This window comes from Musa acuminata, chromosome BXJ2-11 (assembly GCF_036884655.1).
Source record: "Musa acuminata AAA Group cultivar baxijiao chromosome BXJ2-11, Cavendish_Baxijiao_AAA, whole genome shotgun sequence".
Taxonomy (NCBI): domain Eukaryota; kingdom Viridiplantae; phylum Streptophyta; class Magnoliopsida; order Zingiberales; family Musaceae; genus Musa; species Musa acuminata.
In genome coordinates, this window is record NC_088348.1 from 24561037 (window position 1) to 24574335 (window position 13299).

General features: G+C 35.5%; 1 protein-coding gene across 1 annotated transcript; it reads right to left on the reverse strand.

The window, feature by feature from the left end:
* Nucleotides 1-4203: 4203 nt before the first annotated feature.
* On the reverse strand, nucleotides 4204-8490 carry LOC135627552 (3-phosphoinositide-dependent protein kinase 2-like). Its single transcript, XM_065133674.1, has 10 exons — nucleotides 7855-8490; nucleotides 7698-7750; nucleotides 7517-7618; nucleotides 7328-7433; nucleotides 7202-7244; nucleotides 5960-6145; nucleotides 5718-5721; nucleotides 4936-5051; nucleotides 4444-4666; nucleotides 4204-4354 (listed from the first exon to the last, which is right to left on the reverse strand). The coding sequence occupies exons 1-10, from the start codon at nucleotides 7982-7984 to the stop codon at nucleotides 4271-4273; spliced, it is 1047 nt and encodes a 348-aa protein (XP_064989746.1). The 5' UTR covers nucleotides 7985-8490; the 3' UTR covers nucleotides 4204-4270.
* Between the last annotated feature and the right edge of the window lie 4809 nt (nucleotides 8491-13299).

Sequence of the window (13299 nt, forward strand, 5' to 3'; positions counted from 1 at the left end):
GGGCAATAGACCGTAAGAGAGGATGAAGCGTCGAAAAATCAAATGAAGCCTCGATGAACCAATGACATGCCGGACAATATTTAATTCAAACTTTGTAATAATTGTCTAGATCGAAGTAGGTTTTAGGCGTAATTGGGTTGGAATTGGACCAACTCAATTAGAGGTCAATTGGGCCCAAATTTAGGCTGTGTTAGACCAAGTGAAAAGCCCAAACAGTGACCCAACAGATGGAATCATCGGTGGCACAGTCTCTAAGATTGTGTCAAGCAGTGGTACCGCCCAAACTCATTCTCCGAGACTGTCAAGCAGTGGTACCACCCAACACAGGCGGTGGTACCGCCAGTACCCTGAAAACCAAGGATAAGATATTTTTAGGCTCTAAGTTTGAATCCACTTGAGGCCTATAAATACCCCTCTCATCCCTGGTTAATATACACAAGCACAAAGAACTTAAAAGTGGAAAAACGTTGTAGTGATCACTCGAGAGATCCCCTCCTCTAGTTCTAAGTTTAGAATTCTATTTAGGGATGAGTGAGTGCTTGTAAAAAGTTGTCTCCTAAACCCGTGAAAAAGAGAAGAATGGTGTAAAAAGGTAGTTGATCTTCGCCCGTTGAAAGAAGATCATTAGTGGATGTTGGTGGCCTCGACGGAAGAGGAATCGACGGAGTGGATGTAGGTCATGACGATCGAACCACTATAAAAATCTGGTTTGCATATTCCTTACTGCTTAATCTCTTTATTGCATTTAATTTTACTTCATTACAGACTGTTCAATCCCTTCTTCTCTACTCAAGAAAAACAAAAAGGTTTTCGTTAGAATCGAATTTTATCATATGAAGATTTCCAAAACTGACATTTTTATCCGCTGCATTAATTCACCTCCAGTGCCAACTCGATCCTAACAAATACATTTACTAATATTATTAGTATAAGATCACATCAAGAATCTATATTAAGTCTAGCATTTTTCATTGATAATAAATGAATTACCAGCCATATACATGATAAGCCACCTTGGTGTATTTTATTTTCTGATGATATTATTTTTATAGATAATTTTAAATAAAATAAATTTATGGAGACAAGTCTTGAAAACTAAAGACTTTAACTTAAGCATGACTAAAATTGAATGTGTATATACAATTTTTGTAATACCAAGTGTTGGCCTAAAGATATAATTAAGTTGAATAGATAAAAAGTTAAATTAAGTAAAATTTTTAAATATTTTGAATCAATTATTCAACAAGGTGAAGAAATCAATGAAAATATATTAATAATGTATAAAGTTGTATATATATATTGAAATTCTATAAGACTAAAAATGTATAAACTTGTATACCTTTTGGATACCTTGTATACCTTTTGGATAAAACTAAAAATTCTATAAGACCATTGTTAGGATGATGTGTTGAAAAGTTAAGAAACTATATATATATATATATATATATATATATATATATATATATATATATATATATATATATATATATATATATATCACTAAAATGAGCGTAAAGTTACTAAGAATGATATGATAAGAAATATATTTACTCATCAAGAATTTGGCATCAATTCTAGAAATAATAAAATATAGAAAATTTATTTAAGATAATATGATAATATGTTAAGGGAACCTATAAATATAAATATTATATTTAAAAGATGTGAAGCAATTATAGCACGAGAGATAGAAAAAAGCTCAAAAAGATTTTATTAGAAACTGCAAATAAGTATTCAAGCTCTCTTAATTTACTTAAAGTATGACTTTTAAAAATATTTATTAACAACAAGAGATCCACGTAGCTGATCCAAAATAATTAGGATATTATAGTCTTATTATTATTATAGTTGTTATATGAAGATAATAGATGTTGATCTTATCATAATTCATGAATAATATTAATAAATGTTCAATTGAAAGTCATATAGTTTACGACTTCGAACTTCCAAAATCAGTTACTTGTTAAAAACTATTATGGATCTATGAGTGACTGTTATGGATGAAAAAAGTGACGGTAAGAGGTAAGGGCTACTCTGTATTTACGTTGATGTCGATACAATTATCGAGTAGCCATTTTGCTATTTTGCATCTATATTAGCATCAATGCATATGGTAGAGGTCGCTACGACATCTATAGCAAAGATGGTGATCACCTTGTTGTTGACTCATTGGACGAATTGCTCGACTCGAAACTGGAGTTGTTAGAGCTCTTGTCGCTCTTCCTACTGTCACATCAGTTCTAACATGAGCATGAAAAAGGAGAGATGGGGGCTTATGAAAAGAATGAAAGCTTTGGAAGGTTAACAAGTGTACGATTGTCGAGCTCCTAATGGATGTATTTGATGATGGTAGAAAAATATGGGTCTCTGAATTTGATGCTGAATATATTATCGTACTCATTGTCGACATAGTCGTCGAGTGGCTCTCATCACTCGTAGTTGCTCTCCTTATCAATAATAGCCACCTATGTCCCCTAATAATATCGTCATTTGTCACCATTAATGTCATTTGTCACTACCAATTATAACATTAAATATTTTTTTATCCTTTATTTTCGTGCTTCGGTTAGTCATACACGATTCAGATCGAACATGTCGTGCTTCGGTCTCCATAACATTGTACGAGGAAGATTGGTCTGCGACGACCATCGGGGATGACGTTGGTTAGTCCAAGTTCCTCTTGGAAACCAATGATGAGCTTGCAATCGAATGCGATGAGCTCGACGAAGGCTGAGCCGAAGATGTCGTAACGAAAACGGTGATGCTGGTGTTCGCGCTACTGCTAGTGACAGCCGCCAAACCATCGTCTGCAGCCTTCGGAGCCGGAGGCCTGTCTATGGCCAAAACCAGCATATTTTTTTAGTATATTTTCAATTTACAATATAATATCCATGGTACTTTCAATTTATAATAAATTGACCATAAGAGTTTATTTTCTCATATGAGTATCATTTCACTAATTTTAATTCTAATATTCCTTATTGCTTTACATGTCATAATAAGATATAGCAAGTAAAATAATTATTAAATTTATTGAAGTTTACTTATCATATTAATGTTAGCATCTAAATTTAGCGATAGTTTATAATTCTAAAATTTTATTTTTCACATGACTTCATTTATGACTTGTGGATTTATCCACTCCAAATGAAATTAGTAAGGATCGGCGAAGTTCTACCATATACTTTGATGTTGTTTTAGGGAGTCTTGTCACATTATGAAGATGCTTTTTCTTGATCTCTATGGGAATTATATATATATTGATCAATAAAGAAAAGAAAAAATAAAATATTTTTCGAATATATATATAAAAATAATAATATTTACTTACCAACAAAAAAATTTTAAAATCCGCTCTTATATCAGAGCCAGGTTTCGATCCTGGGACCTGTGGGTTATGGGCCCACCACGCTTCCGCTGCGCCACTCTGATTTCGTTTGAAAATCTTATCCTTTTATATATAAATACGCTATAACCAGATGAGCGAATAAGATCCAATTAACGCTATATCTTTAATTAAAGCATGTTTCTAATATGACAGTATTCCTTATGTCAAACTCTATGAAGAAGGATGCAAAGTATTCTTACTATATAACACACCTTCGCTAATAATATTCACAACACTATCTCAAGTAGACATGAAGTGTGTACTGCCTCCCTTTTATTCATATTTCATCCATTCCACACTGTTGTTTTCATGTATTTAAGTACCGATCAATTTTAATCCTCATGGTACTTGAAATGCTTCAGATTATCAAAATAATATTTTTAAATGATACTCCACCATAAACACTAATAATCAACAATCCACATATGGATAATCACCACACACAAGCATAACAGATGAGATACTAAAGCCACAAATACTAGTCTAACTATATGCCAAACTGGCCAAATACGAACTACGTATTTGTGGCTTGAAGCGATAATGACATAGATAAGTCTTTAGAAATCAGTTTTTTCGAGCATTAATTAATAGGATTAGAAAACAACAATGATATGCAAAATAAAAATGATACAGCTCTATGGCTGTAAATTTTGTAGTAAGTCTATCTGACATGGTCCCATGAGCAAACATCGACTCGTATAGATCTATCATGGTTCCGTTTGATCTATGAAAATGAAAAGAAAAAGGTGATACACCAACACAGGATCCTTCTGCAACTTTGCATTGCGGAACCCATTTTCATATTGTTATTATCCTTTGGGAATAATCTTGTAATTTGGAAGTAGTATCATGCTTTCGGAAGGCTGTGATACAGCAGCAGATTCAACGATGTTGAAGCCCTTCGATTGCCTTCTTCCACTGCCATGCCCGCTGTTTTGCATCCTCGAAAGATATCACTTTTTTGTGCTGTTATATAAAAAAATCCATGATAATTAAAATTTGCTAAAAAAATCGATGGAAAATATGGCAAAGGCTTGTTGGAGAAACACACACACCGTGCATATCTCGAAATGTGAAGAGTTCGCTACTTGGACGCTAAGCTCACTGGGACTGTGGGACCAGATTATGTTTGCTTCGGCTGTCATTTTGGAGGGATCCATGCAAAGCAATTTGGGCTTGTCAGTAAGAATGAGTTGTACTTTCCTGTTAGTCAGCTTCTGAAGCTTCTTCAGCTTTGAGATCATAACAATCACCTCTCCGGGCTCAAGAAACTCTTGCCTGACGCTCACATAAATGCAAATGTTATCCACTAGTGAACAACTTTTCGAAAAGCTTTCTGAAAAGCATAAAGAACCTGAGAATCAAGGAACTGACAGAATATAGATTTCATAAACTGAAACAAGTTTCACAAGTCCACAACAAACTGAATCAGCCAAAGACAACAACAGAAAGAAACCTAAACTAAAGATGAACATGATCACGCCAGACATGATTTCATGTGATCGTAAAAATTGGGAAAGGCAAAGCAAAACTTTGTGGGTACCAACCATCTCGAGTCGAATGAGTCGATCGAAGCCAGCCTAGAGATATGAGATTGTGTTTCCGAAGATGATGTGGCACCAGCATTTCCGAAGATGAAGTGAACGACAGGGAAGTGGGAGTCCTAACAAGGAGATCCAGTAGTAATTCCACACTTGAAATTTTTTGAGGCACACCAAATGGAAAATATACAATGATAAGATTCTTCCTTTACATATTGGATGACTAGGGAGACTCATTGCTTACATGGGTAGGGATGCCTACATTAAACCAAAACTATAAGTGTCCTTCGTTGGTAGCTAATTCCTAACAAACAAATATTCTTCAGCTTCTCCTGTAAATAATTGGCCATGCAACAAAAGGGCCCTGTTTCAAACATTGCCTTATTACTTGTACAATATGGTAGCAGTCTTAGCTGAGTTTACTTATTAAATCCTACCTCTCTGAAATAATTAAACAGGTCGATGCAATGCAATTAATAATTTGGAAAAACTATAAAAGTAATCTGTTTGACTTAGCTACCTTAAAAACACACTCAAATGATGGTTTTCCATATACCACATTACAACCCGTGAAGCAATCTTATGAATTTAGTCTCTAGCAATTCCATCTAGATAGACTTTTCTCTTTTTGTTGTTGTTTTTCCTTTTTCTTATTGGCAAAAGATAGGAAACATGTATCCAATGGATTTAACAGAAAAAATGAATAGTAAAAGTGTCTAAATACTGATTATTAGATAAATTTTCACTTGATCATGAAATTTTAGTATTGATGAAGAAAACTAAGTTACAGACCTGGTATTGCATAAAGTCAGGAAAATAGTAGAGCAATATTCAGCTGCCAGTAGAGGAATCATCAGATACTTATAACATAGTTTCTCTAATAAGCTACAGGATTGATTATTCAGGGCCATTCCAAAATAATTTGTAAACCCAAATAACTTCAGATGCAGTACAGAGCAAATATACGAGTGCACTAAAAAAATGGTGAAAGGAATAGAGGAAAATGATAAAAAGAGAATATAGGCATTACAGAAGTCTATAGTTGCTTACCAATAACTTATCAATAAGATCTCTTGCTTCATGTGAAAAGAACTCAGGAAACTTGAGGTCTCTTGTTATGATTCTTTGGAAAATTAGCCATTCACTGGCATCTTTAAAGGGAGATGAACCAGAAAGCATTTGATATAGGGTGCATCCAAGAGCCCAAAGGTCGTTCCTGGTGAAAGCTGCCATATATCAGAGAATGTTGCAACAAGATGTTCATTAAAAAATGAATGCAACGAAGATATCATATGGTAATCCTTTTACATATTTGTTCCTTTCTAATAGGCAGGCAACTATGAGATTCAAACTGGTGCAGCTTTTCCTAACTGACATGCTTCCTCTAGCTGATTGTCAGTCTACACATGCTCTTAATTGGATAGATCTGCTAATGAGGATATATTAACCATGAAAATTAGGGTGCATTAGCACTTGAGCAATTTCCAAAAATCCTTCTGCTTTAACCTAGGACCGAATCATTGAGGTTTTCCAGGCCTTTCAAATATTAAGGCTCCAGGCAATAGTTTGAATTATATAAATCCAAGGCAATATTCATCCTCGAACCTAAACAAGAAGGATTACACTTTGGGACCAGCAACAATCCTACCTCCAGTCACATAAATCATGTGTCATCAGAACAGTTCTCCTTAGAATCAGTAGTTAGTTTCAGAAACACATATTGGAAAGGCAGATCTAGATCATGAAATGATACCAAATATACAAGAGGCAAGATGATATGCTTTGAAATGCCAGCACTATATCTTAACCAAAACAAGCATCAACTAAAAGAAACTTTCATTCCATCATGCTTCTTGGAGAGAAAACTGGACTGTATCATTAACACTAAGGCCTGTGGAAAGAAGCCCTCTAAATTATCTGCCTAAAGAGTTCAGCTAAAGCAAATAACCACAGGAAAGAAAAAAAATAATTTTGAAACAATCAAGTGTTATATAACTACCAAAATCAGTGGGATGCTAGCCTGCCAGATAGTATATATCTAATGAGATCTAACTGTTGAATTGTTTGTTAATGTAAATTGAAATTGCTTATTTATGTGGTATATCAATAGGATAGATAAAAGTATCCAGATTAGTAGTGAAAAGTCCAGAAGCAATAAAGTATATGCTTACCTGGTTTAAAAATTGTATTCAACTATATTATTATGAAAAGGAAAAAAGAAAATATCAAAGAGGTTTGATTGAAGTTTCTAAAAAAGGACTAGAGAAACTACGGGACATATGCAGCTGTTCCAACAAAAGTACATGCCTTTTCATCTGAAAGGAAAACAAAAAGATAAACTATTAGTGCTGTTTTATAACCTTTTAGATATAAAATTTTCTGAAACATATAACTTTACTTAATGAACTTGGAAGAACTGTCATTTGGCTATCCCTAGTTGGCTTCACACTGCCAAAATCAGCAATTTTAATGTGTCCATCAGCGGTGAGTAGTAAGTTCTCTGGCTGCATCAACAGGATATAGTTTTAACTTTTTAAGAAATTATGCATAGAAGGAAAAGTGTCAAACTTACATATCTGCTGTTTACGTTGATGTCCCGATGAATTAATCCTACACCATGAATATATTCTAAAGCATCAACAACTTCAGCAGCATAGAAGCGAGCCTCATCCTCACTTAGATATCCTTTCTACAGCCAGACAAATAATATAGTTTGGTGAGTAAAGCAAACATTAATAAGAGAAAAAAATCTGTTATACAAATATTACCCTGGTTATTTGGTCAAATAGCTCCCCACCTTCACAACACTCAAGTGCCATGTCTTCAAGGTAACACCAACACATGCAATTATCAATCAACTTACATTAACCAACAGAATCAATGAAACATTTCAAACATGATTCAATGTATAAGATAAAGACTTACAAAGAGAGTGTGTATCTTGGAATGTAAAACACAGCCTGATTATACAAGGATGATCTAATTGATCAAGTACTATACGCTCCATCTTTACAAAGGATACTTTATTTTCTTTTGCAATGAACTTCTTGTCCATAATTTTCAAAGCATATACATTTCCTGTATCCTTCTTCTTTGCTCTGACTACCTGATATGTGAGAATTAGAGATCAAAACAACTATCTTTATGAACTATGATGCACTAAAGAAACTAAAGGCATGCATGCATAGAAAAAACAATATTTTTATAAAAATAATTCAATAAAAATACCAGTAAAATTGCCACAAGTATTAAACTACTTTTTCTATACTTCCTCAGAGTCCAACAATGTCTGCGTATATAAGTCTTCATGGATAGTAGGATGCATGTCTAGGAAGGCAGTGACATGCAATAAGCAACAGCAGCAACAACTTCAACAACAACAACAACTATTACTAGAGGCTTGTTTCCAACAAATGCGAGAAAAAAGAGAACAATTCAGTTCAAGAATATGAAGTGAAAAAGGCACCATAAAAGGCAATTAACACCTTGTACACTATAATTATTGACAACAGATGCAAGAAAAAAGAGACCATATAAGTTCAAGAATTGATGTGATAGAGGCACCCTTAAGAGCAATTGCGTTTATACATGAAATGCCAACAAACCATACTCTTATGATATTTGAAAAAGAAATCAAATGTTAATTATATGCAATCACAGTCAACCAACATGCCCTTATGGGTCCTCCTAGTTGACGACAAACCTATGAATCTAACTCTCGGAAAACACATGGAGATAATATGGATCAGAACCAAATATTCACTATGAATTGATATAAGGAGATGAAGACAAAGAAACAGAGGTACGGTATAAAGAGATCACATCTAGGGTGGTCCAATGCATGATGCTACTACCAATGTGATGTCCAAAGGGGTCAATTTATACAGCAATACTGTTGCAAGCAAAGAGGCAGGAGAAATCACATGGTTGATGGTAAATAATCATGAGAAATTGAAATGTAAGGGGGATCTTGTTTAAAGATGAAAAATAGAGTGCTTTACCTTATGGTGAAATAAATAATCAAAAACTTATAGTGGAACAGTCTAATCATCATGAAAAAGACAGCTGAAACTTTCCATTCATGTACAAGTCTCGATATTCAATGCTTTTTCTTCGAGATAACATATCTGTTCCCCACAATTCCATTTTCATTTTGCATCTTTAATTTTCAATTCACTTGTCCAGATGGAAATGGATTTACTCACTAAAACTAGCAAACAATATCCACTGATGTCTCTTCATCCTCTCCATGTAATGAGCTCATAGCAGCTGCTACCATCATCTTGCCATTAGGGAAGTGTTGGGAAGAAACCTGTTAACGCGGAATAATTCTTTTCCCTCTTTGTGTATTAAAATAGGTTTCTCATCAAAATATCAACTTGATATCAAAATGCTAATATCAATCAGCACAGTATAAATAATAGAACAATAAATCAATCACACAGTGAGACCAAATCTTTTTAACGTGAAAAACCCAATGTGGGAAAAATCACGGGACCGTAGTCCACCTCAAACTTCCACTATCAATAATAATGATAACAGGTTTACAGTAGGTCTTCTCTAGAATAACTAGAGGATCAGAATAACATCAAGAACATAGATCTTGGCTCAAGAATAGCATATCTTCAGCACATATAGGTGGATCTCCTCCAAAGAAAATTCTAGGTCTCACAAAGTGGATATCGCAGGAAAGTATCTTAGAGAGGGTAAACTACAGATCAACACCGTTAGGATTGTAGAGTTTGCTGCAAGGATTCTCCACATACAATTTGGGCCGAAACTGACAACGTTTGGCCACCGATCGTCAAGCAGAAAAACTCAGAAACCTTACTTTCTCTCTCCTCTTTTCTCTGCACGCCGCCGCACGCTCTTACTCTAATCTTCCCCTAATTTCGTTCTCTCTAATCTCCAATTAGTTGATTTAGGCTTATGACCCAAATTGTCCAAGCCCACGTATGGACTGGACCCAACAATTCTCCCCCTCCAGCTCATATGGTGGGCTGTACCAAGCCCGCTCTTCGCCTACATGCTTCAAGCTTCTCCTTAGGCAAAGACTTTGTCAACATATCTGAATCATTCTCATTGGTATGTACCTTTTCCAATTGTAATTCTTTCATCTCAAGCACATCACGAATCCAGTGATATCTCACATCAATATGCTTGGATCTAGAATGGTATGTTGAATTCTTAGAGAGGTGAATGGCGCTCTGACTGTCACAGTAAACAGTGTATACTTCCTGTTTCAAGCTCAATTCCTGTAGAAACTTTTTCATCCATAAAGTTTCCTTGCAGGCTTCAGTAACTACTATGTATTCTGCTTCTGTGGTTGATAGAGCAACACACTTCTGTAACTTAGACTGCCAAGAGACTGCTCCTCCTGCAAATGTCATCAAGAATCCCGAAGTGGACTTCCTGGAATCAGTATCACCTGCCATGTCTGCATCTGTGTACCCTTCTAACACAGGTTCATCATCACCAAAACATAAACACAACCTGGAAGTACCTCTTAGATATCTTAATATCCATTTCACTACTGCCCAATGTTCCTTTCCAGGATTTGAGAGAAATCGGCTAACAACTCCAACTGCATGAGCTATATCTAGCCTAGTACAAACCATAGCATATATCAAACTGCCTACTGCAGATGAGTAAAGCACTCTGGATATTTCTTCTTTTTCTTTCTCACTTGTAGGACATTGTTTTGAACTCAGCTTGAAATGACCTGCAAGTGGAGAACAAACTGCTTTGGCTTTACTCATGTTGAATCTTTCAAGAACCTTTTCAATGTAAGTCTCCTGAGATAGCCAAATCTTCATTTTTTTCCTATCACGAAGAATCTTCATGCCAAGTATTTGTCTCACCGATCCTAAGTCTTTCATGGCAAAAGACTTACTTAGCTCTCTTTTAAGCTTTTCAATTTTTCCAACATCATGGCCAACAATCAACATATCATCAACATATAGCAGTAAAATAATAAAATCATCATCTGAAAATTTTTTCATAAACACACAATGATCAGATGTGGTTCTATCATATCCTTGGCTCATCATAAAGGAATCAAACTTCTTGTACCACTGTCTAGGTGCCTGTTTGAGTCCATATAAGCTTTTCCTAAGCTTACATACCAGATTTTCTTTTCCCTTGACTTTGAAACCTTCTGGTTGCTCCATGTAAATTTTTTCTTCTAAGTCACCATGAAGAAATGCTGTTTTTACATCAAGTTGCTCAACTTCTAAATTCAAGCGGGTAGCCAAACTAAGAACAACTCGGATAGAGGACATTTTCACAACCGGAGAAAATATTTCTTCAAAGTTAATACCTTTCTTCTTACTGAATCCTTTCACAAATAGTCGTGCCTTGTATCTTTGTTGTGAGCTATTGTTTTTAGTCTTCAATTTATAAACTCATTTATTCTTGAGAGCTTTCTTCTCTTTCGGCAGCTTTACCAAGTCATAGGTGTGGTTCTCAAGCAAGGATCTCATCTCTTCTTGCATGGCTTTAACCCACTCACTCTTATTCTAATGTAGAATAGCTTCTTGGTAAGTTTCTGGCTCTCCCCCGTCAGTAAGCATAACATACTCATGTGGAGGATATCTGGTAGAGGGTTGTCGCTCTCTAGTGGATCTTCTCAATGGAATCTCAACTGGTGGTGGAGGTGCCTGTTCAGTTGGTTCAGCATCATCAACTGTAGGTGTATCATCACTAGTATTCTCACCACAATCTTCTTGTTCATCTCCCCCATGATCATCATGAACTACAGGTGAAGGAACTGGACCCAAACTCCAAGGAATATAAACAGAGGTTTCTGGCTTCTCAACATTATCACCATCATCAAATAATTGGTCTTCAAGAAACACAACATCTCTGCTTCTAATAATCTTCTTGTTCACTGGATCCCATAATCTGTACCCAAACTCTTCATGACCATATCCCAAGAAGATACATGCTTTTGCCTTATTATCAAGCTTGGACCTCTCGGAATATGAACAAATGCTTTACACCCAAAGACTCTCAAATGATTATAAGATATATCTTTTCCTCTCCATACTCTCTCTGGAACATCACCTTGCAGAGGAACTGATGGAGAAAGATTTATCAGGTCAACTGTAGTTCTCATAGCCTCCCCCCAAAATGACTTTGGTAACTTGGCATGGGAAAGCATACACATAATCCTTTCTTCAATGGTTCTGTTCATCCTTTCTGCCACACCGTTCTGCTGAGGAGTTTTAGGAACTGTTTTCTCAAGCCTGATACCATGGAACCTGCAATAATTCTCAAAAGGACCCCTGTACTCGCCACCATTATCTAATCGAACACACTTTAGCTTTCTGTCAGTTTCTCTTTCAACATTGACATGAAACTCCTTGAAAGCATCGAGTACCTGGTCTTTAGATTTCAAAGCAAAAGCCCAAACTTTTCTAGAATGATCATCAATAAAAGTAACAAAATAAAGAGCACCTCCAAGAGTTCTAGTTTGCATAGTACAAACATCAGTATGAACTAAATCAATAACATCAGATCTTCTAGATGATGGATATGTCTGAAATGCAACTCTATGTGTTTTTCCAGCTAAGCAATAATCACAAGATTTAAGAGATGTACCTTGCAACTCTGGTAAGAACTGCTTTCTAGCAAGACTTTGAAGTCCCTTCTCGCTGATATGTCCAAGCCTCTTATGCCAAAGATCTATACTTTCACCTTTTCGAATTGCATTAATCTCTCCTTTGTGTAGCTTAGCTTCCATGACATAAAAAGAGTTAATATTCTTTCCTTTTGCCACAATTAGAGAACCTTTAGTGAGTTTCCATTTACTTTCACCAAAATAATGTGCAAAGCCCTCATCATCAAGTCTACCTGTAGATATCAAATTAAGACGAATATCTGGAACATGCCTTACATCTTTGAGTATCAATTTACTCCCAATACTGGTCTCCAAGCAAATATCTCCAATACCCACAATCTTAGATGTACCATTGTTTCCCATTCTGACATTACCAAAATCACCAGCACTATAAGATCTAAAGAAATCACCATGAGAAGTAACATGAAATGAAGCACCAGAGTCAATTACCCAATTACTGTCTTGAGCTACAAGGCTAATACAACCTTCATCACAGACAATAGTGATATTACCTTCAGCAGCAACTGTATTGATCTCTTTCTCATTTTTCTTCGTTTCATTCTGTTCTCGCTTCCAAAACCTACACTCTTTCTTCATGTGACCTGGCCTATTACAGTGAAAACATTTGATATCTCTTCTAGACTTGGATCTTCCTCTATAACCATATGGATTTCTGCTATGACTTCTTCCACGTCTTTCTTGTTTTTCAGTAACAAATGCACCAGAAGAAGATTCACCCTATTATTTCC